The sequence below is a fragment of the Nothobranchius furzeri genome, chromosome 5 (assembly GCF_043380555.1).
Source record: "Nothobranchius furzeri strain GRZ-AD chromosome 5, NfurGRZ-RIMD1, whole genome shotgun sequence".
NCBI lineage: Eukaryota > Metazoa > Chordata > Actinopteri > Cyprinodontiformes > Nothobranchiidae > Nothobranchius > Nothobranchius furzeri.
In genome coordinates this window covers 65,086,508-65,112,600 of record NC_091745.1, presented here as the reverse complement: position 1 = coordinate 65,112,600, position 26,093 = coordinate 65,086,508, and the positions used below count along the sequence as shown (strand labels likewise).

The 26,093-nt window shown below is 40.1% G+C and overlaps 1 protein-coding gene across 16 annotated transcripts in view; it reads right to left on the bottom strand.

Moving 5' to 3' along the window:
- Positions 1-695: 695 nt before the first annotated feature.
- cspg5a (chondroitin sulfate proteoglycan 5a) overlaps positions 696-26,093 on the bottom strand; it is a 59,510-nt gene continuing 34,112 nt past the window's right edge. Inside the window, exons 3-8 of one of the 16 annotated variants that reach the window (XR_008563314.2) lie at positions 16,998-17,186; positions 12,559-12,715; positions 8,443-8,499; positions 3,379-3,480; positions 1,799-1,845; positions 1,552-1,690 (exon numbers count right to left, since the gene is read on the bottom strand). Coding sequence is in view for 15 of the 16 variants with exons in the window: in XM_015949848.3 (XP_015805334.1) it covers positions 1,523-1,690; positions 8,443-8,499; positions 12,559-12,715; positions 16,998-17,186 (571 nt within the window). In the remaining variant the exon portion in view is untranslated. Of the gene's footprint in view, positions 1,691-1,798; positions 1,846-3,378; positions 3,481-8,442; positions 8,500-12,558; positions 12,716-16,997; positions 17,187-26,093 lie in introns of all 16 variants that reach the window. The other 15 variants (XM_015949854.3, XM_015949858.3, XM_015949859.3 and 12 more) reach the window with 15 other exon arrangements.

Below are 26,093 nucleotides of genomic sequence, written 5' to 3'. Positions count from 1 at the left end.
AAGTAAAAAAAAATCTGAATTCCAAGAATAAAGTCAGAATTCTGAGAACAACAGTCAGCATTGTGAGACTACCGTCAGAATTCTGATAAAAATTCTGACATTAAAGTCAGAATGTGAAAGTAAGAATTTTGAGATTAAAAGTCGGAATTCTCTGAATAAAGTAAGAATTCTCAAATAAAAGTAAAAATTCTGAAATTAAACTCAGAATTCTGAGTAAAAAAGTCAGACTTGTAAGATTAAAGTCAGGATTTAGAGGTTAAAGTCAGAATTCTGAAATAGAACCCAGCTAAAAATAACTGCATATGTTGTGTTTTGGAGAATCCAAAACACAACATATGCAGTTATTTTTAGCTGGGTCAGAATTCTGAGAAAAAAAAACAGTTAAAAAAGTCTGAATTATATTTCTTTTCTTTCTTTTTTTCTTCTCAGTGGCCCCAATCCTCTTGCGTAGGCCTTAGATGACCTGGAGTCAGTCAAAGTTGAAAACATTAACTTGGTGAATGACCTGGAAATATAGAAGATATATTTATAAAGAAACCAGAATGCATTTAACCCCGGCTGCGACTTCGTTTCAGCATGAGAGCGAACTTATGACGAGGACTGAAGAAGCTACATTCAAAGCCATGCGGAGAGCGTTGGATCTTAGGGGAGGACAAAGCAGGAAACCACACAGAGGAACACAGGATCCACAGAGCTCATGTTAAAAAGGTTTATTTCAACAACTGTCTATCATTTGTTTATTTTTTGTTTGAAGTCCCAAAAAAGTACAAAAAAAAAAACAAGTACATCAAAGGATTAGAAACCACATCAATGAAAACCAAGACACATCGTGTTGCTTCTTTTAAATCAATCCAAGCAGAAAATGTTTCCAATATTTATACAGACTCACTGGATTAGTCAGACAAACATCAAAACCTCTCAGTAGCTTTCTGGGTTACTTATTTTTTTTCGTTTACAACACTTTTTTACGTACATTTTAAATTTCTGTATGACTTTTTTTTCTTCTTTTTACAAAATACACCAATGCAGGCTGGGGAGGTGGAAGGGGGGTGTCAGGGTGTTTGTTTACACATAAGCGTGTCTCATGTATGTGTGTGTGTGTGTGTGTGTGTGTGTGAGAAGTGAAAAAGATAAGGGAAAGTTGAGTAACTGCAACGGAGAGGGGGCGGGGCTGCAAGAAAAGGGGCATGGCAGGACATACGGAGGTGTGGCCAGGAGGCTGCAGGGTGAAGCTGTTTGGGGGGGCGGGGTTAGTTTCATCTGGGGCAGCCACAACAGTGATGATGGTCTATATATATATTTTTTGCAGCGACTTGGGGTCGCTTGTGGCAGTGGTGCCGTGTCGGAGGTGGTTGCAGACTGAGTTGGTTGGCTGGTTTGTTGTCAGGCTGGTTGGTTGTTTGACTGGTTAGACGCACTCGGCAAGGGATGACGAGAGTGGTGGGAGGGATTTGTAGGGGTTGCCGTCGCCGGTGCACCGTGGCGTTTTCTGTGTGCTGTTGCCGGGTCGTTTTGTTTTGAATCACATCATGTTGTTCTGCAGTGAGTTTACCTCCGAGGAGTTCTCCTCGCCCAGGACCTTGTGGTTCTCGTGTTTGGGGGTCAGTGAGTTGTGGATGTTGAGGGCGTCGTCCTCCTTGGGAGGAGCCTTCACCGGGTCCTCCAGCTTGTTTTGGGAATTCGGATCATCCTACAGGAAAAACGGGTGGAAGTGGAGGGGTGGGGATGGTGGGAGGCATAAGGCAGAGTTAGAACCTCAGCAAAGGTTGTCCCATTCATCTTCTGCTGCAACTCTGACCTTGCAGATGAGTAGAAAAACGCTGCTTTCAGACTATTTTACACCCTCTGTAAAGCAGAAGTTGATTCTCTTAAAGACAACATTCGTTACTGTTAAAGATCAGAGCTTGTAGAAAACAATCCTGCCACTTGCAATGTTTATTCTCTTGGAAATAAAACCCATTGTTTCATTGTTTTGTATCATAAAAACAGCCAAAATTAAACATTAAATAAGAGATATGTCATGATCATAATTTTTGGAACTATTTTGTTTTGAAATCCTTAGACTTTTTTGCACCAAAACTGATTTTTTATTATCTATCATCATGCTTTAAGGAACCTAACCAAAGTAATATAACCTGTTTGTGCTTTTTGGACAGTTTTATTTAAGAATTAGCAAAATACTCACTGACTTCCGTTCACTCTTGTATAAATTTCAAATAGAAGGTGTGATTAATTGATGAGTAATATTATAAAACTGACGTAACCCTTTGTCTGTGTTGCATTTCCTTTTAGTACAGGTGACATTTTGGAAGCTCTAGACAGTGAATAGTAAAATATTTATGAGCTAATAAACATGGGAACCTGGGTTCTCTCTGGTGTGAAAACTGAGAATGTGTGTTCATTAAAACATATAATCTATAAAGAGTTGTCCAGTAGATTTGCTAATAATTAGGAAAGGAAGTCAGTCAAATGCATGATCTCCTAAATTTCCTTTAACCTCCTGGATTCAGCATCAATAAGCAATATTAATTATAATATCTCCCATCAGATCATCTATCAGATAAAAGTAAATAGAACAAATTTTTATAATTATGCTTTTCTTCAGGAGTTAAAGTACAGTATTAATGCATTTGTTTTGCTAATTCACAACACACTACTAAGATTAAAGTCACTGAATATGGCAAACAAACAGAATCATTCAATAGCAGCCATTTTTTTTGTCTAATTTGCTTCACTGTAAATAATCGTGCCCAGCTGGGAAGCTGTGTGAGGAGACACAGAGGTGAGCTGCATGAGTGACAGTTACCCGCCCTTCATAAAGCACATGCACATCCACATGCAAAACCCAAACGATGCACCCACTAACAGAGACGATCACTCGTGCAGCACACCTCCCATCTCCATCGTCCTTTTTTAAGAGCTAAAACAAAATGAAAAGCTCTGCCTGGTTTAGAATCTGTGCGTACCACCGTCATACATACCCACGCAGCTGCTGGAGGTAAAATGGGATTAAAAAAACTTGTGTTTAGGTTTAATTTCTATTCCTCTGCATTTGATCAAGGGCAGAGGGGGAAAATTGACTGCAGAGTCTCGTTTTCCAGCCTCTTAGCCCTGTTAATTGTGCATCATCGACTTGGCTGCATTCAGGACTCCTGGGGTGTCCGTCTGCAAGTGTCACAATCACAGTCCCACTGGAGAGTGCCCACCCAAACACACACACAAACACACACGCTATGGTGAGATAGAGATGTTCTCATTCACACGCGCATTAAAGCCCACACCCTGAGGCCTGTGCCATTAGCAGATACTCCCTAACTGAATGTTTGCATCTGAAGTCAAAGGGCACTTTTAGAGAGGAAGAGCAGTGAGAGGATTTACCCGATGGCTGCTGGCCTAGATAGTAACTTCAGGCAGGACGTGTGGGTATGTCACTTCCATGGTTACGGGATAGGGGCCCTCCGTCCTCCCGTCAGCATGAAACTGGAAAATGTTTGTGTTTGTTGGGTTTTATTGCCGTTGTGCTTGGGTGGAGGGGTGCAGGCAGTGGGTGGGGGCACAGAGTCACGAGGACTTTTGTGTGGGAGTAACTTTTGGGGGAAGAGGGAACAGAGATAAACAAGGTTCTGATGATGGAGATGATGATGATGAAGGCACATGGACCGTCCCTAATGTTCTATTTTGTCATGTGGTGGATTTAACTTGGTTGCAGTGTGATGCAACAAAAGACTTTGGAGTTTTTTTTTCATGTATGTTGAATTTCTGCGCAGTCTTTTCTGATATGTTGAATTTCTGCGCAGTCTTTTCTGAGTTAGCAAAAAGACACAAAACGGCAAGAAAGTGCACACATTTTCACTTGAAATCAAAGAGTTGGTACTGCAACTGCAAATAAAGGGTGGTATTTGTGGAAAATTAGTGAAAATGTGTATTTTTTCACACTTTAGTTGCGGGTCAGCTCCTGATGTGTTTGTAATTGCTCAGTCGTCACAGTCAGAACTGATTTTCTGACATCCTCAACCCCATCTCCCCTAAAGTCGTCTCACTTTTCTTACCCATTATAACCACTGGAGACTAAATCGAGGACACCTGTGAAGACTCAAGTTGAGAGAAAAATAGTTCTGCTAGAATTGAGAAACCTGGAGAACAATTTGAGACATTTTTAAAACTATATAATTTCAGAATCTGTCACCAAAAATCGTACCATACGGGCTAGATGATGGGAGTTTGCAGACAAACTAAGACATTTCAGCATCTTATAAAATCAAATCCTCCTCCTACAAATGTGTTTATGATTCTTGAAGGCCCCTCTTCTACAGATCTCTGAAAATAATAAGAACAGAGATTTTGAGCTCAAGAGTGAAAAGATTTTTCTGTTTGAAGCTTATGGAATAAATACAGTCTCACTAGAATAAGCTGTTTTAGACATTTGATTTATGACATTGAATTTGTAGTCTGTGAAATTATGTATTTGAATTTTTTTACTTAAAATAGTCCAGCAAAAACAATATCCATAAAAATTCAACAGTAAAAATTCAACAACAACTCAATCAAGTTAACGCCTCACTGGTGTCACAGGTTCAGAGACGTGTAATTTGATACGACTCCATCGAGTGACGATTACTTAGGCTTGGGTCACCAGGAGGTCACCTCAGTTGTTGAATTTTTGCTGATGTATTTTATGCAAAAAAAAACAAATTATCCATCCATTTTCAGCCTCTCATCCAGAGTGGGTCGCAGGGGCAGCAGCCGAAGCAGAGAGGCGCCGACTTGCGCAGCAGGCAAGTGTTCGATCTACTCCGAGCCCTTCCCGGATGACAGAGCTTATATCTAGCATCCTACCTCTAAGGGAGAGCCCATCCACCCTGCGCAGAAAACTCATTTTGGCCACTTTCTTTCTTTTGGTCACTACCCAAAACTCATGACCATAGATGAGGGGAGGAACATAGATCGACCTGTAAATCGAGAGCTTCACCTTCTGGCTCAGCTCTCTCTTCACCACGAGATACCGGTACAACGCCCGCATCACTGCAGACGTAGCAACAATCCGCCTATCGATCTCACGCTCCATCTTTCCCCCACTCATGAACTAGACCCAGAGATACTTAAAACTACATCCCTGATCCAGAAAAAAATTCAAATCCATTATTTCAAAGAATAAAATTCAATGTCTAAAAAAATCTTACTCTGGTGAGTCTATTTGTTCCATAGAAGCTGTCAGTCTTTTTGTTTTTCATCTGCTCCAAAGTGCTCTGTAGACTCTGTGGCTCCACTCCTTCCTCAGTTTGAATTTGATGTAAAAACAATCAGAATGTATTTCAGTTTTACAAAATCGGAAGACAAAGAAAGTTAAAGGCTTCGAGTGAAGCCAGCTTTTTTTTTTTTTTACTGTACTTTCTTAAAAAGCAGGAACTGTGTTTCTGATTTTGAGTATAAGCTGTATCTGGATCAGCTCTTTTACTAATGCTAATTAATCCTTGTTTGACCGTGCTAAAGCATCAGTGGCAATAGGGTCAGGGTTAGGACGGAGTTTGGTACCTAACAGGCTCTAAGGATCGTGGCGATGATAAAACCTTTACAAAGAGGTTGTTTATTCTCCTTTTATGAGCATCATTTTACTACATATCTGCATCCTTTTGACTTTGGGTGAAATCAGCTCGGACAAGTCAAAGAGTATGGAGCTAGGATTGGGAAAATATTCCATGTGACTTGTACCAAGTTTTGTAACCTGTAACATGTTTTGTAACATGTAATTCACATTTTGTAACACATAACATTCATTTTGTAACAACATGTAATTCTTGTTTTGTAACACGTAACTTTCATTACAAGAGTTGTGAGTTGAAACTTGTACATTGATTTTTTCCCCCTGCCAGTTACAAAGTAAAAGTTTCATGTTACTTACTGAAAGTTACATGTCATAAAATGAGACTTACGTGCTACAAAACAAGTTATGTGTCACAAAACAAGAATTGTGTTACAAAATGAAAGTTGCACGTTACAAAATGTGAATTACATGCTACAAAATGAAAATTAAAGTTACAAAACATGTTTAAGTTACATGCAATGTTGTACCAATCCTAGCTCCATAATAGAGCCGATTCAGACAGTGAAAGTAAAATCCTCCTAAAAATTACAGTTAGCGTTGCCCGCTCAATCTGTTTTCAGTGTTGAATTTATTTCCTACTGACAGAAAACAATTACATGCCGCGTTCTGGAAGGATCTGGCCGCACTTGGACGGATTTCTCTGAGAGAAAGATTGGGAACAAACATTTCTATTACAGCAGAGAAATGACGGTTGTTCAATCATGTCAGCGTGCAGAAGAACCGGGCTTCGTGTTTAAATCCATCCTTTTTCTCAAGGGCTGTCATCTTTTAAAAAACCCAATGTGTGTGTGTGTGTGTGTGTGTGTGTGTGTGTGTGTGTGTGTGTGTGTGTTGTGGGAGTGACATCAGAAACAAATACAAAATAATACGTTTTTATAAAATTATCTAACTTTTGTCTTTGTCTAATGAATTCATGATTAATGTTGAGTTTTAGAAACAATTTAATCAAAATAAAACTTTTAACAAAACCCTACTAAAGATCTTTTTCAAACTTCCTCATTTTATCATCTGAAGTTGATGCTAGCAGTTTGAGTTGCCAAAATAGCGCTCACAATAAACAAATAAAAAAAAAGTCTGCATTAATTGAAAAATCTTTATTTCTTCTCATGTTCAACAGACATGAATGGGTGCAGAGAGGAAGGAGAAAGCAAGCTTTTGTCCCTGCAGACTTTGTCTGTCCCATCGGAGTTTTTTATTCTCAGGTCTCTTTCCCTGGAACATTATTCTTCCAACTTTGCAAATCAAACAAACCTGTGCTCCATCATGCAGGAAAAATTACCTATAAAAACATGATGTTCGATATTTTACCTTAACTACAGCTTAGTTTACACTAGACTATTTTAAAAAAGCACACAGTTTGTTTATTTGCACTGGTTTGGTTTTTAGGTACCACTTCAGGAAAAGACTCCTTTTATTAACATTACTTAGTTCATTGTTGAGCATTAATAAACTATTAAATAAAGTATTAGCAACGGCATATTATGTAACGCATTACTAAGCAGACACCCCCTCCATAGCAACAAAGTGTAGTTTTACTATTAATCTCTGGAAACATCCATTGAAATATTGTTGAAAAAGAGTTAAATGATGCCCAGTGTTTGAAAATTATTGGCAGCTCATAATCAGGTCTAGAATAGGTAACATGAGCACGGGTCTAAGTTTCTAGGCGACGTCATATTAGACGCCATGTTTCCTTCTACGGGAGCCCGTGAGGACAAAATGCATTTATTCATTTGTAACAAGATTTTACAAAACTTTCACCATTCATAAACGTTGTTGTTTTACACATTTAACTCTTCAACCGTTGCCAGTGATGAAAGGGAGTCTGATGTTCTTGTCATTTTGCTGGAGGTTGAACGATTTGACGGAGTACTCATTCGAAATGTGCGCTCCTGGGGATTTTTGGCCCTAATAGCCTTCTGTTGGTAAGGTCTTACTCGGACACAAGAATACAGTTTGCTTGCAATGATTTAGATATGTACTGCCCCCTATCGACAGGGAAAATACACACTGTCACTTTAAGGACACTTTATAGCAGGGCTATTCAGCTCCAGGCCAGCATGTTTTAGTGGTTTCTCTGGTCCAACACATTTGATTGCATGGATGAATCACCTGTGCAGCAGCTCATCAGGTTCTGTTAATCACCTGCTGATTGAAATCAGGTGTGTTGAAGCAGGGTTAAAACCAAAATGTGTTGGATACCGGCTCTCAAGACCCAGAATTGAAAGTCCTGCTTTATAGTAAATAAATAACGGTAACGTTAATAAAAGGATCCTTTGTTTATTAATGCTTAATAATGCACTAAGTAACGTTAAAGGGTCCCTTTCTGTAAAGTATTACTGATTTTTATAACACAATAGAAGGGTTGCTCTAATGTTATTTTTGTGTCATTAACAGACATTTTAAGCACATATACACAGCAGTTCAGTGTTTCTATGATGAATTTCCTCATGTGGTTATTATCTGTTTGTACTCCGCTTTCAGAAGGTCCCATATAGTTAAATCTGACTTTTGAATATGTTGCTTATTTAGGAATTTGAATCATGAAGAAAAAAAGTCTGCTAATTCTAAGTCATACGGGTTTGTTTTGTAATCTCAGCAGAAACTTTAAGTTTGTTTATTTAAATTTGTCAGAGAGAGCTTTCAGCTTTATGTGTTTTCGTTTTCCTGCATTTTTCAGCTCATTTATGCATTTATTCACTCAGGAAGTTGGAGTGAGGCTTGGATCGATCCACTGATACTTGAGAGGGGTGACTGACAGGGCCACAGGAACAATGAGAGAGCTGTTTGGGAGGGTGACAAGGGGTCGGGACTATCTGACATTTGAAATTTGGTCTTACCTCGCAGTCGGACTCCTCTTTGGTCTTACACTCCCAGGTGTATCTGCTCATGGTTTTCTGAGGGGAGGGGGATGGGGCACAAGGGTTATACTCCTCAAAAACCACACAAGACATCCTCAGAGAAAGACAGATATGGATAGCAAGAGAAAGAGAGAGAGAGAGAGAGAGAGAGAGAGAGAGAGAGAGAGAGAGAGAGAGAGAGAGAGAGAGAGAGAGAAGAGCACAAAGTGGACGAAGAGAAAGATCAGAGGTGATACAAAGAGACTGAGAGGCAAACAGGAAGAGACAGTGATAAAACAGACAGAGAGACGGAGTTTTGGAGACAGAAACCAATAGTCGGAGGGACTCCACTTCCTTTTGGATGTCATCAGATATTCCCAGCTGGTTACAGACTGTTTAACCAGAGTCTTTGCTGCTGTTTGCTTCACAGCTCAGGTTTGGATGATCCTGAGGAGAACCTCAGCCATAGCTGCTCAGGTCTGTTAGTTTAGAAATGAGTTGAGGCTTTTAGTCTCATTAACTGTGTAATCAGGGATTAATGATGTAGTTAATTCTAGTGTAAGGATGTCTCTTGTGAGTTTGGGATTAATCTGGATTGAATAGCTAGCTGATGCTAAATTCACAGAGAGAATATTAAACAACAACGCTGAGAAAAGTCTTCAATTTAAGGATTTAACTTTGAAATCCAGTTTTCATCCAGTCTGCAAAAATCATGAAAAAAGTATAAAATTAGAACTTTGTTTTAGTTTTTTAAAGAATATTAGATTTTAAAGGTGCAGAGTTTTTTTTTGTTTGTAGATTTTGTCATAAATTCACATCAAACCACTTCTGACCTTAAATCATCGCACCAGGATTAGTACCTTCATTAGAAACCTACCATATCCAGTCCCATACATGTCTGTTGCCCCCTGGTGAAGAATCTACAGATGATGAGCAACCAGTGAGTAAATCCTGCATTAGGTGATTTTCTGGCACATACAATTTTAGGGCCATTATAACTAACTGTTAGTGTGAAAACTGGTACCAAAAATACTTAATTTTGTGCAATGCTGGGTCAAAAGCTTCTGCACAATGTTCATCCACCAGAAAAATAAATAAAACACAATTTAGCAGCAGATATTTCTTAATCACTTGGAATTTTATCACATACTATTCAATCAAGTGTTAGATATTTTACAGATGTTTTTAAGTAATGATGACTTGATTTCATGTTTTTTGAGGGTTTTATGCATGTCAGGATGAAAATGGCTTGTAATGAATTGGTGGGACTTGTTTGCATGTAAACAAAGGGTGTTTCTCAATGCCAAGGAACCTGCCCTTAATGTCTTGGCCCCGCCCCGATTGCCTAGGAGATACGTCATCAGGAGCCCCCGAGACGTTTTCCAGTGTTCATGTTCTACCGAGGCGTCAGTTCTCCGTTTATTAGCCGTTTAGCTAGCTGAGCAAGGATACACGGGAGGTGTCTTGTAGCCTAGCCTTGGTCAAAAATTACCCAGAACACACCGCGGTATATTCAAAAGGATGGTGGATCAGAAGCTGGCCGCTACTTCGGGGACAATTTTCAAATTTAAAAGTAAGTCAACTAATTTAAATTTTTTTTTTATCCAAACAAGTTATCTATTGTTGGTTAGTTGCTTAGTAGTTGTAGCTTGTAGGTGGCTAGCGGGATGTAACTTGCTTATATATTTTATTTAACAAATATGTACAGAATTTAAAAAGTAAAAGTCTTGTTTTATATTTATATTGAAACGTAAACATATAAAATATAATGTTGTCTCCCGTGTCATGTGATGTTGAGTGACCACCGTGGAAACCACAGTCATGTGATGCACATCTGTTCCATTTAACTATGTTCTTTGACCAAGGAAGGACAGTGTCCTCGTAAGTCAGGCGCCTGGCCTCGCAAGACATCACCTCGCAGGGCCAGGTGCCTTGACACTGAGAAACACCCAAAGTAAATGTTAAATTGGTTAACAGAAAAAAACAATTTCTTCTTTTAGTTTAAAAGGTGAACAAAACTACTGATGGAGTTGTTAGAGGGTGGTACTGCACCTTAAAAATAGTTCAAATTAAACAGAAAAGTTCTGGCTGTAGCACTACGGTAACACATGCTGCTACAACCTTGGTGTTAGCGCTACCAGCTACCCATGCTTTGGTTAGTGAGGCACCCATCTGCTCTCTGCTGCCACCTTTAGGCTGCAGCATCACATTGCATCTCAGATGTTTATCCTGATAACAGCTTGCTGCAGAACAGTTCAACAGAACAGAACATAACAGTTTAAGCTTACCTGTTGTGACATCAGTCACACCTTTATTGTTTTTCATTTTCCCAACTTTTTTCAGGATAAACAAGTCGTCAAGACGTAAAAAAGTAAAGAAACAAACATTAAAGCCAAGCCGCAGCAGCTCACACAGCCACCAGGGGGCTTGTACTAGCAGGAGACGTACAGATGCAAAGAGGTGATCAGAGAGAGCAGGTTAGGAGAGTGGGTGGGTGGAGGGGTCACAGCGAGGTGTTTTCTCTTAAAACGATCAGATTGAAGCGACACTAAATACTTTCCCACTTCTCCCTCCTACTGGTTGAAAGCAGAATTAAAACTGTTGTAAACAAACCGCAGACCAGGGAAGCTGGGTTCTGGGTCGGAACCAGCTCAGAACCACCTGTCCCAACCTCCAAAAGGGGATGGCAGGGTTTTAAAAATTCCTATAGTGGGCCAGGGAAGCTGGTTTCTGGGTTGGGTCCAAGTCCAAACTTCCTGCCCTGAATAGGATGACAGGCTTCTCTCTCTCTCTCCAAAATGCTAAGCTACATTACGTGAATGGATTTAACTAGTATGAAACAGCCGACAAACACTTATTATAATTTCTTATTGTCAAGAATCAATATATTACCTGATCAATAATATTTTAATTGTCTGGTATATGACAGTAATCTGCACAATATTGTGATGTTAGCACACGAGTTTAAGCTAGCTAGCATTGTTTACTCACCGAGACACCACAGCTCATTCTGTCTCCTTTGGCCATTGTTTCTCCCTCTTGCTTGTCTCTTCTCTCCGGGGTGTACATCAGGCTCATAACAGTATGGTTGTGGTCCACCATAATTTTATTTAGTTTTCCCTCTTTCAGAGCCGGCATTAAAATCCATATTTTTCTTTAGACTCTCTTTGCCTACATCACTTCTGCTTTGGCAGAAAAATATTTTTCTCACAAAAATGACTCTCAAAGCCTAAATAATTTATGTATGTGTACAATGTTATTTAGAATGAGTTCCTGTTGTTTCTCTGTGTATTTGTTCAAAGGAGGTTCAAACCTGCAATACGCTCCTTTAACTTATACTTTCATGTAAAAAAAACTGCAAAAACATCATGTTTTGATATATTTCTTCATGTTTAAAGACAGTTAACATCAGATTGTATTTGAGCTGTTCAGATCTTAAAATCTGAAGGTGATTTGTTGACCTTTATTTGTTTTATTTATCTCTGAGGAACTGATATTGATGAAAATGTTAGCTTTTCTCACTAAGGATGCTTTAAATAAAGTTAGTTTGGGCATCTAAATTATATTTTTCTAGACAGATTTCTAATAAAGACATTTTAAATACGCAGTCACAACCAAGATGGTAGCTTTAGTAGCTCATTAAGGCTTTTTAGTGAACCAAGTAAAAATATGTATTTAAAAAAGGATGTAAAAGCACATCTTTGTCCAACTAAATACCCTTAATTTTTATTACTTATCTAAAATACAAATTGTCATATAAAAAGATAGATTTGTCAGGAATCAGGAAACATAACAAGGCATGTCACACTTCCACATAAATCTAGAGACAGAATTGTTTGAGAATTAACTCATAGTTCATAGATTTTAAATATCAGTAAAGCTCGTGCCCACTTGAATTTGGAGTTTCACTTTTGAGCAAACCTTTTATCCATCCTCGCTCCTGGACCCCGCCCACCCCCTCCTTCAGCGTTTACCAACTCAGAGCATCAGAATACTCATGCCCATGCATTTGGAGGGGAGTCGAGGGCCCGGGCAGGATTTGGGGTGGGGGGGGGGGGGGGGGGGGGGGGGGGGATGCAGAAAAGGGGTGAGAGAGAGAGGCGAGAACCACGTTACCTGACAGATAATGTTATCATAGTAAGCCAATGCACGGGCATGAGGGACGTTAGGAGGGGTGTCGCACAGTTTCCTTACATTTGGGTGGGAGCCCTCAGCGATGGTGGACAGCGAGAAATTATCATTGTGCTGCTCCGATGAAGGCCGGTACTTACTGCTGGGCATCGTGGGATGGACGGGGTGGGAAAGGGGGGAGGGAGAAGAAAGGAGAAGAAAGAGAGGAAGATTTAGAGAGCAGATCAGTGAAGATGAAATGATGAAAATACAGGGAGGTTGGAAAAGAGGTTCACTCATAAAAGTGAAGGAGGAAGGAATGAACGAGAGGGGAAAGAAGGGGAAGGAAATAAATAGTAGGGATGAAATGATAGAAAATTGGAGCAATTGAGAAATTGAAGATGATCAGAAGAGTAAATGTTTGTCATGAAGAGAGAAGAAATAATTTAGCAAAAGGTCACAAAAGAAGGAGGGATCCTCAGAGAAAAACAAAAGGGGGGAGAAAAGCAAGAGCAGCATTAGTTAGACAGCAGGACAGAATAAATAAACATTTATCTGTGATGCAAAAACAAAAATGAAACCTGGTTTTTAATGTTTAAGCAGCGTTTTATTTCTATTCCCATCAGAAACTCGGAAGATGTTCAAACAGGTGCAGAAGAAGAAAGTTTCCTTTGATCTCGTCTGAGGAAACACATTTCAGGAGTTCTTTTCTGAAATGTGTCCTCCTAGTGTCCAAGTAATGTCCCCCTAGTGTCCTCTTAACATCCCAATAGTGTCCTCCTATAGTTTCTCCTTAATAAACTCTTAATGTCACATGAGTTTCTTCTTAGTGTCCCCCTGGTGTCATCCTAGTGTCCCCTTAGTGTCCTCTTTGTGTCCCCTTAGTTTCCTAACATCCTCCTTGTGTCCTTCTGTTTGTCTCACCCCAGCTTTCCACTGGCTGTGTAAGCGGTACATAACGTAAGCGGTGCGTAACATAATACACGCATTTCAGCCACGAGCCCACCAAAAGTGTTTGAGTGAAAAAACGGCAGGAAAAGTGTTCTGTGGGTTAGCGTTAGGTGGTCCGGTGAGGTCACAGAATGACCAGAAAATTGCAAAACCCAGCGTGACTTCAGCAGTTCACGTGATAACAAGCAAGGAGAAAGACAACATCATGTATCCAAGAAGATCTCTGGTTGATTTTCTGTTCTGTTTACCTCAATGACAAAGGGTTCACGGATAATGTTGTACTATAGCTAGTTAAGCAGGTGGATTTCTGATTGTGACTTTTATTTTGAAAGTTTTCTGAAGTTTTACTCTGCTTTCTTGTTTGACTTCCTGTCTGGCCCGATCTAAACTGCTGAACTTGACATGTTTTGGAAGCATGGTGTGTAAAAATAGATTTGGCGTGTAACCAAAGTGTCCCTGTACTTCTGGGAAGCTTTGCGGACGGTGGAAACGCACACATTAACTGTAACAGCGACTAATTGCTGTGTACTACAATTCACGGCCGTTACGCTATGCTTATGTGTCCAGTAGAAAGGCATGGTCTGAGCACAAAACAGACAACAACTTGGGTTATCCTGTATCTCATCTTTCATCATTTGCACTACTCATGTTCTCCACTAGGGGTAGTATGCAGGTTTTTGAGGAACGTACGAATCCTCTCACAGAGGTAGAAGTCTTATCCTATGAACAGATCTAAATGTGTTGGTGTGAACGAGTCAAGCGTTTTATTTACACGAGTCTTCATTCAGTCTAAAACTGGTCCAAAATCATCATCTTGTTGGATTTTAGTCAGAAGATAACGTTTCTACTTTGAGGTCAGTAGTTAGTTAACCCAACAGAAGCTCCTGAGAAGCTTTGAACATCAGATTAATTACTCTCTGGGCCGTGTTTAGTAACAGAGATATCAGGTTTGATTTGTTTTTGTTTCATTTCTGGTCGATTAGCCTTTGACCAGAATGGATCCAGCAGGGCCAACAGCAGCAATCACTCACACACTCACTGATGCTAAAAACTGGGGATTCATTCTGAATAAATGAACCAGCATTGGATCAGAAGGATCACATCCTCCACAGCTCCGCTTCCTTTCCATCTTTGACCAGGATGCTGTCTGATCCCGACGGCGGTGCAGAAACTCACAGCAGATGGGGAGTGTGGGAGTCATTTTCAGCACCATGCACACTTCTCTAAATGTGTCATGCTGAGTTTTTTTCTCTCTGAAGCCAAAAATCTGCACAATTTTACTCATCTTTCTCTTTCTTTATCACTCCCAAATCCTCTCCTGTTTCATCCCGTTCTCCTTTTCCTAATCTGCCGTGCTCCATTTCCTCCTCCTTCTCGCTCCTCATCGATTTCTTTAAGCCGACCACTTGATGAGGCAGTGTTTACTCATTTATGCTGCACCCCGCTGCTCACACCCCTCAGGTTGCACAGCTGTATGTAGGTCAACCCCACCTCCGCCCATTTCTCGCTCCCCCCCCCCCCCCCCTCCTGTTCAGACTGCCCTACTTTCAGCTGGATCCAGAGCCCTGATGACATCACCCTTTTCTCTGCTTTGAATTTTTTTTTCTGCAAGCCAGCATTCCAGCTGCTGTTCACTGCACCACATATTTCCTCCTGAACATCATCTCTAATCTCCACCATGACTAGCATCACATCCCTCCCCGTGGAGCTAAAAATAAATCCTGCAGCGTGGGAGCTGGTGATGAGGTCTCGGTCCTCAGGTTCACATTTGCATCCAAGGTGCTCCATCGCCGCGTGCTGCTCATCTACAACAGCTTTGTTGCTATGGAGATCGCCCTAAAAACGTGGGCACTGGCAAAGCAAAACCCCCACCCACACACTCCTATTTTATATTCAATCCTGCCCTTCACTCAGTCACTCTCCTTCACTTTCTGCTCCATCCACCTCCCTCTGACAGTGCTTTTCTTTGTGAGGTATTTAGCATAAAGATGTGGATGATTCCTGCAAAGCTTCTGTGGTGACAGAACAATAGCACTGTTTTTGAAGTTGTTGCAAACTAACCTGACTGAACAAATAAATAATAAATATATTTTCTGTTTCCTTTTTGTAAAACATTAACCTGCAGCATGTTGGATTTAAATGGGAAAAAGTAAGCAAAGAAACTTTTTGGCGCCTCAAGATTGCAAATATTTTCAATATGAAGCTATTTAAAGCTCTCATTCATGCATTATTTCATGACATCTGCTCTCTCCAGTTCAATTCAATGCATTGTGAGTCAATTTCTGTGGTGACTAATGGCACTCCTGTTTCAGGAATTGGAAGTTAGTTAGATGAGAGAAAAGCTGAAGACGGCAGGATTTGGAGACTTGTTTCATGAAATTTGGGCATCTCACCTTTGATTGGCTAACAGCAACATGACTCTGTTTGCTTTGCAACATTGATGTTTCATCTTCACAAATAACACAAGCCTGGTGGAGTTTTGCTGTGTGGTGGAGTCGCTAATGCTAACATTTAGCCTCTACTAGCCAAGACGTGCTCTGCTCTCTCCTGGAGGCTAAATCAACAACAGCCTTCCCTGTTGCGAGCCAAGATGGGTGAGTCCATGAATGCTAATTTAAGTGTGTCAAATAGTTCTGACTGTCTGTTCTAAGTGTTTCCCAGTCTATTTTCTATCAGTACTGAGCCAGGATCCTCTGGAGGTTTCTTCCTGTTAAAAGGGAGTTTTCCTCTCCGCTGTCGCTGCATGCTTGCTTAGTATGGGGATTGCTGTAAAGTCACTGACACTAGTCAGTGATTTGATGCAATCTGCTGGGTTCCTTATATAGGAAACATTTTACTGATTGGCTTAATGAACTGACCTGCATTGGAATGTTTACTATGTGATGTGTCTTGAGACGACTCTTGTCGTGATTTGGCGCTAAATAAATAAACTTGAATTGAATTGAATCAGTGGCTATTGCAGAAAATAGGGGTAGAAGACCATTTTCATGTTCAGCCTGCATGTAAAACTGCAAAAAATAACAAGTAAAAGACTTTTTCTCAGTTAACTTGCTTTATAAACTTTAACTTATTAGATTGTTTGGTAAATTTAGTAGAAATATACACTGTAAAGCGCTTTGGAGTCCTTACTCTGAGAGGCGCTATACAAGTGCGGGTCACTTATCATTTATCATTAAGAAACACCAGGATATGTGATTTAGGACTTCCTTTTATGTGCTTTTGGGTCACCTGTTAGGAATCTCTGAGTGTTATAGTTTAAGATGAGGGTTTTCAGCAGGTTTTTTGCTCTGTATAATGTGTCTACTGTGGCTATCAGCATCATTATGTGTAATATTATGGTTGCAAAGGATCAGGAAATATCTAAAACTATTAAACTGCTGTTCAAATGAGATCATTTGTAAATCAAAAGTGTACTTTTCTTCAAAAACCCCAACAACCAATAGAGCAATTTCATGTTTTTAAAGAAACGCCGCTGATCCTCGCCAGTGCCTCACCTGCGCTTGCGTAACTTTTTGTTCTCCGTCTTGAGCACGTGGAGCTTCTTGGCGAAGCAGACAATGATCATGAAGAGCAGCAAGAGCACCAGCGCCGAGGCACCAATGGCCAGACACATCACCTGGAACTCGGTCACCACGGACTCACAGCGAGCGCCCTTGTGCCAGATGTAATCCTGGATGTTGCACCTGAGAGAAGGGAGATTGTTGAAATGTGGCAGATCAAAGTCTATCCTGAATGCAACCAGCTGAGTAATGAGGTCCACCCTGAGACGACCACTGCAGAATGGTCTGGAACTCAAATTGAAGATGCTAAGCTAACTAAAGTGCATAATCCCTTGAGCCGCCTTTAGAGGAGATCAGCAATCAAAACCCAAAACATATGCAAAATAAAAATAAAACTTTATAGAACGAGAACAAAAGTAAAAAAAAAAGTTTTGCTGTAAAGTTTGATATGACTTTGAGTTTTGTTTAATTAGTTCCCAAGAATTACATTTTCCATCACTGCATAATAAAAAAAAATCTAATTGCAGACATGTCAATGCAATAGCTCCCTATTTTATTAATTAAAATTTAAATCTTCATTTGAGTAACATGTTTTGGTAACACTTTACAATAAGGGTCCCTTTATTAATGTGACATTTTAAGCATTATTATACTATTAAATAAAGTATTAAAAACTGCTTAACCGTATTAAGTAATGCATTACTAAGCAGGCCCCGCCCCCCTGTCCTAAACTCAGAGGCAGTTTTGTTTGCTTTTAGCACCCCCTAGTGTCTGTTTGTAGAAAAGAAAACAAAAACTATCTCCTCGCTGTGCGTTCATCGTTTTAACAGCTTAATCTAACAGCTGAAATGTTTCCCAGCATTCATTAGTTTCTACAGGAGTGAATCATCACTAAATTAAACAAATCAGCTGTGTTCATGATCTAAAACATGCAGGAAACGTGCTGGAAGCAGAATGCAGCACCAGGTATGTCAGTCCAACAGACCGAACCGGTGTCTCGGTACAGGATCTGCTCGGGTACATGATCTGCTTGGGATCCTTCGACTGCTGATGACGTCACATTACTGCAAATCTACTCGGCTTTCACACATACGTTTTGGAAAGACATCAGCAGTTTTGTTAATAAATTCTTGTTTGTAAACACCTAAATGTTTTCTTTATAATTGTAATTTGTCAATAAAACACCATATTATCTTGTTTTGTAAAGAATGTGAAACTGCATAAAACCAACATCGGACTGACAAAACATAGCACAGTTCTTATATGTGAAGCCACATCTGTTTGTATTAATGTGGAGTTCGTTTGTATTTCCTTAGTTGTTCTCTAAATACATTCTTTGACTCAAAATATTGCTTGGTGTCTTTCAATAAAGTTCTTATATTTCATTTTGCCCCATTTCATCAACATCAAGAGCTTTTGAGGGTCACCGTTTATCATTTGCTTATATTTTACATTTCCTTTAGAAATTCAAACATATTTTCTCCAAAAAGTGTTGAAATTTGTTCTGACCAATCAAAATCATAACGTGATAACGTAACTTCCGTAAGCTGCATGTTCAGCCAATCAACTACTTTGACATCATCGGCAGTCGAAGGACCCCGAGCCGATCCTATACCTGAGCAGATCCTGTACCGACACCGGTTCGGTCTGTTGGACTGACATACCTGGTGCTGCTGACACCGGCAACTCTGAAGTTGCAAGTGGAACCTTCTGGCCACAGGGGGCCACAGGTGGCTTTTCATTAACCCTGTAATGGTTCATTTTAGTACATTCTGGCTCAAGAACATGATTTAAAAATATAAAAAAGTTGCAAAGTATCTTTTTAAATGCACTTAATAGTTAACAATATTGATCATGTTAATAAAGAGACCCTTTGTTTGTTAATGATTAATAATGCACTAACATTAATAAAGGGAGCCATTTTAGTAAATTGTTATCCAGGTTTTAAATGCAACGTGCTTTGCATTATATAAAATGCAATAATAAGGGCAGAACATGAAAACATCCAATAACAACAAGCAATGCAAAAACATTAAAACTATGTAAATGTATGTGGGGTTTTCAGTTGTGGTTTAAATTAAATGTTTTTCTTGCTTTTTTTATAAAAATCTTTAACTGCTTTGATGTGAAATTTTAAAAAGATGTTTAACAAAAACGTTACATAAATCCTGCTGGGAGGTTAATTGCTGCAGGAGCATCAGTTTCTAGCTTCTGAGTGAAACTTTGTTCAGAAAATATGACGTCTGAAAAAGAGAAACAGCCTGGGGTGAATTCTCCCGTCTGTCCACGCTGGACCCAAATGGACATACAGTCTTTCACAGTCAGAAGAGACTCTTTGAAGAAGATTTAACGCATTGCTTATGTGGAAACACACACACACACACACACGCACACATAGAGCCACCATCTGAGTCCCATGCTTCTTTTATAATCGTCTGGCAGAATACAGACAGAGCCCGCCTGGGGACAGAAACCACACAGGCAGATGGGTTTGTCTACAAACTGTTTGGAGTGTAAAATGGAACATTTCTCTCGGGCCCTAATGAGACGATAGAGCTGCAGAGTGACTCAACCAGACTGGAACATGAGCTGGAGCATGTGAGTTTAGTCATGGAGCATCGCGAACTGACACCCCTAACAGGACAGGATCGAACCGTTGAGATCATCATGAGAAGATCAGAATAAATAAAACCGAAGCATCTCAACTAAACTTCCATTAATTTGGAGACTTTCTATGAACATTTACATTAAACCTACCAGAAGCACTAAAAACATCATATTTCTTCCCTCAGAAAATGGTTTTGTTGAAAACTACATGCTATAATTATTCATAGATACGATGAGGTTTAAGTATGAGGTTGCCACGGCAATCAGCAGAGATGCTGAACAGAAGTGCTGAGTAGACAGAGGCACTCATTAAGAGGTATTATCGGCCTGAAACAAGTGGTGCAAAATGTGTATTTGCAGGCTAATTAGAAGATATGATGATTAAAATCATGAAGACTAATTTTCCCCTGCTTCCGGTCATTATGATAAACTAAGCTGAATCTTGCAGTTTCAACCTTGTGCACTGTATAGAGTTGAGAAATATCTAGAAAAAGGCAATAAAGTATAATTTAATCCACTTCTAGTTATATTATTCTTAACAAAACCTTTAAATCAACATTAGCAGGATCACATGCAGGGTTTTCTGCACATTAGGATTAAACATGGGTGATAATATCTGGAGGTTGTAGGACAATTTCATATCCATAAAGAAACAGTTTTTCAGATTTTAATATCTATGATAACTTTTGAATGAAAGTTGACTAAAATCGGCACAGAGAAAAAACATCTTAGAGGTTTATTTTTAGGGTTAATCTAAAAATTTTTGTAAGACACTGAAAGAGCAGAGGCGGAATTCTACTGTTTCTTTAAGAATTTCCTAAATATGCCATCTGAGATTAAATTAAGTGTCGAACAAAAACCACTGAATATTTTTTAAAAGCTCAAATTTTTCTGAATTTAAACAAAAAATTTACAGTCACAAAACCAGCAAGTCAATCAGGTAGCAAAAAAAGACTTTTCTCTCTGCTCTTGAACAAAACTTAACTAGACTTATATGAAAAAAAAGGCTAATTCAACTTTAATTTAATGCGAACAAATTTCATGCAGACAGAACGGCAGTGAGATTCACTGATGTGTTAAAAGATGGGCATTTAGGCAGATTTGTGCAGGAATAACAATTAAGAACCAACAGCGTTTTGTGGGAGAAAATGGGATTCTAATTGTTCTGGAAATGAAACTGTTTTAATCGCACAACAAAAGGACAATTCCAGGCTGTTGCTGCAGTGATGTCACAGCAAAATGATAATAGAAAACAAGTGAAAGTCTGAGCAATTCATTTCATGTTCACACGCACTTATGTGAGGTGAACAGGGTTGCGGCTGTGCGGACGCTGCTGGCTCTTTGCTCTCCATGCTAAGCAGGTTTCCTTTCAAAGGTTGATTTTCTGAGTTCTGCCTGAAACCGTTTTAATTTGCCAGCTGAGAGGAAGAGCTGGCGGCCAGCCAGGAGACGTTTTGAGCGTGGGCTTGTGTGAGAAGGAGAGAAAAACTGATGAAGCCTGATATCACATTTTGAAGGAGACATCGGCGCACTCAACCTCTGAGTGACTCTAGGTTTGTACAAAGGAGAGGTTTATGTAAGTCAGAGGGAGATGGAGGGGGAGGCGAGGGAGAGAGAGAGGAGGGGGAGGGATGGAAGTGAAAGGATGCAGAAAAGGAAGGAGATGAACGAGGATGTGCTGGTCGCCATGGCAACGTTTAGCTGAGCCACAAACGCAGCAGAAGCAGAGTAGGCATGTCGTGCCATCAGAGGCTAGACAAAACACACACACACACACACACACACACACACACACACACACACACACACACACACACACACACACACACACACACACACACACACACACACACCATCTCTAACATCCTCCCTTTTCACGTGGAGCAGGTCCAGCTGAATCATGTCTCGCTTTTATGTCCTTCTTGTAAATAAAGAGAATTAAACGTCCGTACTAGCGGGTCATCCACGAGCTGGAGCACTTTTTAGACCCTAGCGGGCACTGATCCTCTCGCCTACTGTCAAAGTTTTGTTTTATTTTGTTTTATTTTGATCAACTGCTCGTCTGACGTTTCCTTGATTATCCACGTTTTACTGATTTCCTGCTATATGAGCATCCACGTGTTGTTTTTCATTAAGGTCTCTCAGTTGTTTTTGTGGGATCAAATAGAAACAGGACGACTCCGTTCGTTAGGATTGTCGTAACCGGCGTGGAAAGTTGTGAAAACACTTTGGATGCTGATCTAATTTTAGCTGAGAACAGTCTTCAGGAACCCCCCCGAACTCAGCCGTATTTAGTGAAAATTAAATTAGAAGCAACTTCTCATTACAGATGGAAAAAATGTAAACCAGCACAAAGGCTTCAGATTCTTCTGTGGGTGAGATGAGACAGCCATCACCACTCTGTCCCAGTTATAAACGTCCCATCAAAACCCAAACCCATCATTTCTTCTGTTACTGTGGTTCGCTGCAGCCACATGTGGAGAAACATCACAGCCTGTCAGAAATGAGTTCTGGGACAACACAAGTTAACAAATCCTGCAGCATTAAAACAAATAATAACCTGGCTAGGTTGAGGTAAGGCTAAAAGACAGGGAGGATGAGCTGTGCAGAGAGCCTAAAACACTTCCTGTTGGTGTTTTTGAGGAGAAACGAAGGATGAGGACGAGGGAGATGATGAGAATCCAGAGGTGGGGTGGATTTAGAGTTTATAAATAAATCAAACGCAGATGTTAAATCTGCAGCTGTACAACAAAATCAACAGATTTAGGAAGATTTCACTCAAATATTTGGTTCAGATCAGATCAAACGCCTGAAGGCCTCAGACAGAGATGTTAAAGATCTAGAAATCACTTTTGTGGTTGCAAAAGGCGAGGGAAGAAGAGGAAGGGAGCGGGTTTGAAAAGAATGGAGGACGAGATGGCCCGGCCTGAAACGAGGCTGGGGCCATCAGGAGAAGGGCGGTGGACATCTCAACTTAACAGATCTGGTCTATTTTTAAAAGTTCTACGCTCAAGGCAAAACATATTTTCTTCTAGTGTCAGAGAAGGAAGGAAAAACTGTGTGGAGCATCCAGAAGGAGCTGTGTGTGTGTGTGGATGAAAGGCCAGAAGAGGACTGGAGAGAGAAACTACACCGGTGCTGCTGCACAGAAACAAAACTCTGAGCTCCTCTTTAAAAAAGGAGGAAACTGTTTTACTAAGAGCTTTGGGAGGAGAGGAGAAACCACGGGTCACGCTGAGGGCAGGATTAAACAAACTGGAACAGATTTTACAAGGCTGACAGCGAGAAGGAGAAACCTTAAAGAACTCAGGAAATACAAGTTTTAGGTTTCTTTGTTTTATTTTAACAGGGAAGGAATGACTGAGTGAGGATCAGGTAAAGGGAGTGAAAAACGGCTGTGGAACTTGATTTATGACCAACTTGGAGACAACAGCAGTGCTTGTGTTGGTTTTTCATCACTGGGTGGAGGTTCGTGATGGCCGAGGCTCATGATGAAATCAAAGGAATGGACAGATGCTTTCAAGCAGGCTGAACGTGAGCGTGCAGAGGCTGCTCTGGGATTAAACTTTTAAAAAGTTAAACGGAGTCACTTTATGTTAGTTAGCTTGTTTTAGAGCTGCTTTGTGACCGTTTTTACTTTCATCGTGGGACTTAAAGGATGTTTTTCAGCGTGTGGAAAAAACAAAACATAACATTCAGCTGCTGACCTTTAAAGACCAAGTTCACTCATTTAACCAATACATTTGCAGTGGTTTCTAACATAAATGAATGTCTTGTGAGTTGATCCCTGTGGGAAAAAAAGCTCTGCCGCTCCTGTTTCAGGGAGGAAACGTGAGCAGAACAAGGCAGGAGTCTCAGGGGTATTTTTTTTTCCTGATTGTCAAAAATCTTTCCTCTGATTGGCTAAAAGCAACGCTACTCCACCACTGACTCTGTTTGCCTCGCTGATGTTTTTATCTCCATAATTAACACAAGGCTGAAGGAGTTCTGCCATGTCGTGGAGTTGCTAATGCTAATGGTTAGCTTCTACTAGCCAAGACGAAGTGTTCTTCAGACCTGCTGCAACACAGACAGAATAATCTAGAACTCACACAGAACTCACCCCTCCCGTCTGCCATCATCCCTGGGCCACGCCCCCCTGCTACGGCTACAGGCATTGCCACGGTAAACAAGGAGCGCTAAACACCAAGCGTCTTTGGGACTCTGGTAGTTTGTTTTTTTGTAGTTTAACTAAAATCTGTCCTCATAGAGGCCCTGGTTCCCCAATGAGAGTCACAACATCATAAGCTCAGACTAACCATCGACTCAAGTGTCCCATGTCAGTCTACACCTCGACCGTTTATTGAAAATGGAAGTTTTTATTCAAACTGCTGAGGAGAAAGACGAAGGCACTGATGTGTGAAGAAACAAACAAACAGATGACAGCTGCAGGATCTTTGTTTATTTTACAACCACTAATAGATGAGGTTTGGTAGAGTCATCAGCCTCAGTTAGGATTTATAATGACTATAATCAGCACATTTAATTACACAGAGTTCAGTGAATTTTTAATTACAGATGAGCGATTATAAGCTATCTGTGCTGACTGACATGAACTCCATAGATATGAGATTACTCATAAATATTATTTATGTTTTCACTTAATAAAACCAAACTGTCCCTTTAAGAAACTCCAGTTCTGGCTTCACTTCCTACAGAAAGACTGTGAATCACATCAGCACATCTGTTTACATCATATGATGCAGCTTTGCTGTGTTAATAACCTGAAACTTGATATCATTTCAGTGCATCACATATTAAATCTAATAAATTCCACCCACAGCTGGTTTTACTTTGCAGGAATAATGCAACTTATTAGGCCAGTAACTCGACTGGAGAGGACTTCCGTTTTGTTATTCTTTCAAAATAAGAGCTTAAAATATACAGCTGTGAAGCTGGCGTGCCTCACTGAAGATTAGGTGCATAAAAACTATTAAAAAAAGGATGTTTTTGCTTGTGAAAATCTGCTTTCAAATTCAAACAGGTGAATCTAAAAGTGAAAATTTAACTGTACAGCAAAAATGCACAACGCCAAGAACTCATTTGGGACTGATTAAATATTCCCATCACATCTCGTTTGGCAAAAACAAATTGTGATTTGCACGTGTGTGTGTGTGTGTGTGTGTGTGTGTGTGTGTGTGTTCTGGTCTCCAAAGTAGCTGTAAATCTCCCGTGTTTAACCTCTATAACACGTGTCCGCCTCTCCTTTACCTTTGACCTTGGGGTGACCCCTAAAACATCCACAATCCCAAGTGTGGGTTGTGAACTTGGGCACAAAATCTGAAATGGATAGAGTCAGCCGTTCGTGTTCAAAGCTAGTTTTAACTACATCAAGCTGCAGCACACACACACACACACACACACAAACACACACACAGGCGCGCGCACACACGCACACACACTCCAGTAAATTCTACCTGGCTTGCCGTGTCGTTTCCATATTGGCAGGCGTTTCAACATTCTGACTCATGCTCTCTCTCCGTTTCTCCTCCACATCTCTCTCTGCTTTGGTTTACCTCTCCTTCTCTTATCGTTAACAGATTCCTGCTCTTGTTTCTGATAAAAACTCTGTCTGACTCATTTTACTGCTCCTCCTCTCTACCTTTTTTCTTTTTCATCTTCCCATCCCTTCCTTCAAAACAAAAAGAACATCAACACTTTGTCTCTCCATATTTCCTTACACTCCCTCCCTCCATCACTCCTTCCCTCCTTTTTCTCATCTCTTTCTCCGAATATGGTCCACGGCTCTGCAGCTCCAGAAAAGGAAGTGGTTTATGACACAAACACTGTCAGATCCCATCTGTCAGAGGGACAGAGGAGCCAGAGCCGGAGATGCCACAGATACCTAAAAGAAAGCGATCACATCATAGTGTTGCTGCAGAGACTAACTCGGTTTAAAGTTGGTGAATTTACTACTGATCCTTGTGACTTTGGTTAACAAAGGTAGTGAGAGATTATAATATGTCATTAGGGTCAGATTTAACCAATCTGACAGCTAAATCAGCATATTGAGTAATTTTTGTTTGTATCCTAAAATGCGACATTTCTTTGATTCTTTTCAAGGTAAGTGTTGTTTCCTTTTACTGCAATTTTAGCAATATTAACTAACTTTACATTTTAGACACAAAAATGCTGCACATATGTAAAGTATGAGGAAAAGGACACTTAAAGGAAGCCGAGTGTTCTGATTTAACGGCTCTGGTCTTAAGAGTTCTTGTTCTGACCAGTTGATACCAATTTTTTCCTAATCCTAATTATTTCTAAGCACCATAGTTAAAATATTACATTTTTCTAATTGTTTCTAATATTGTGGCATCAAAAGTGTTTATGGTCTAAGAAAGCATCGTTTAAAGCAACAATTACATAACGTGATTTTTTCAGAATTTGTTTTAATCCAGACCAGGGAGACCAGACCAGAGCTGTGCAAGAATCAGAAATCCGTCC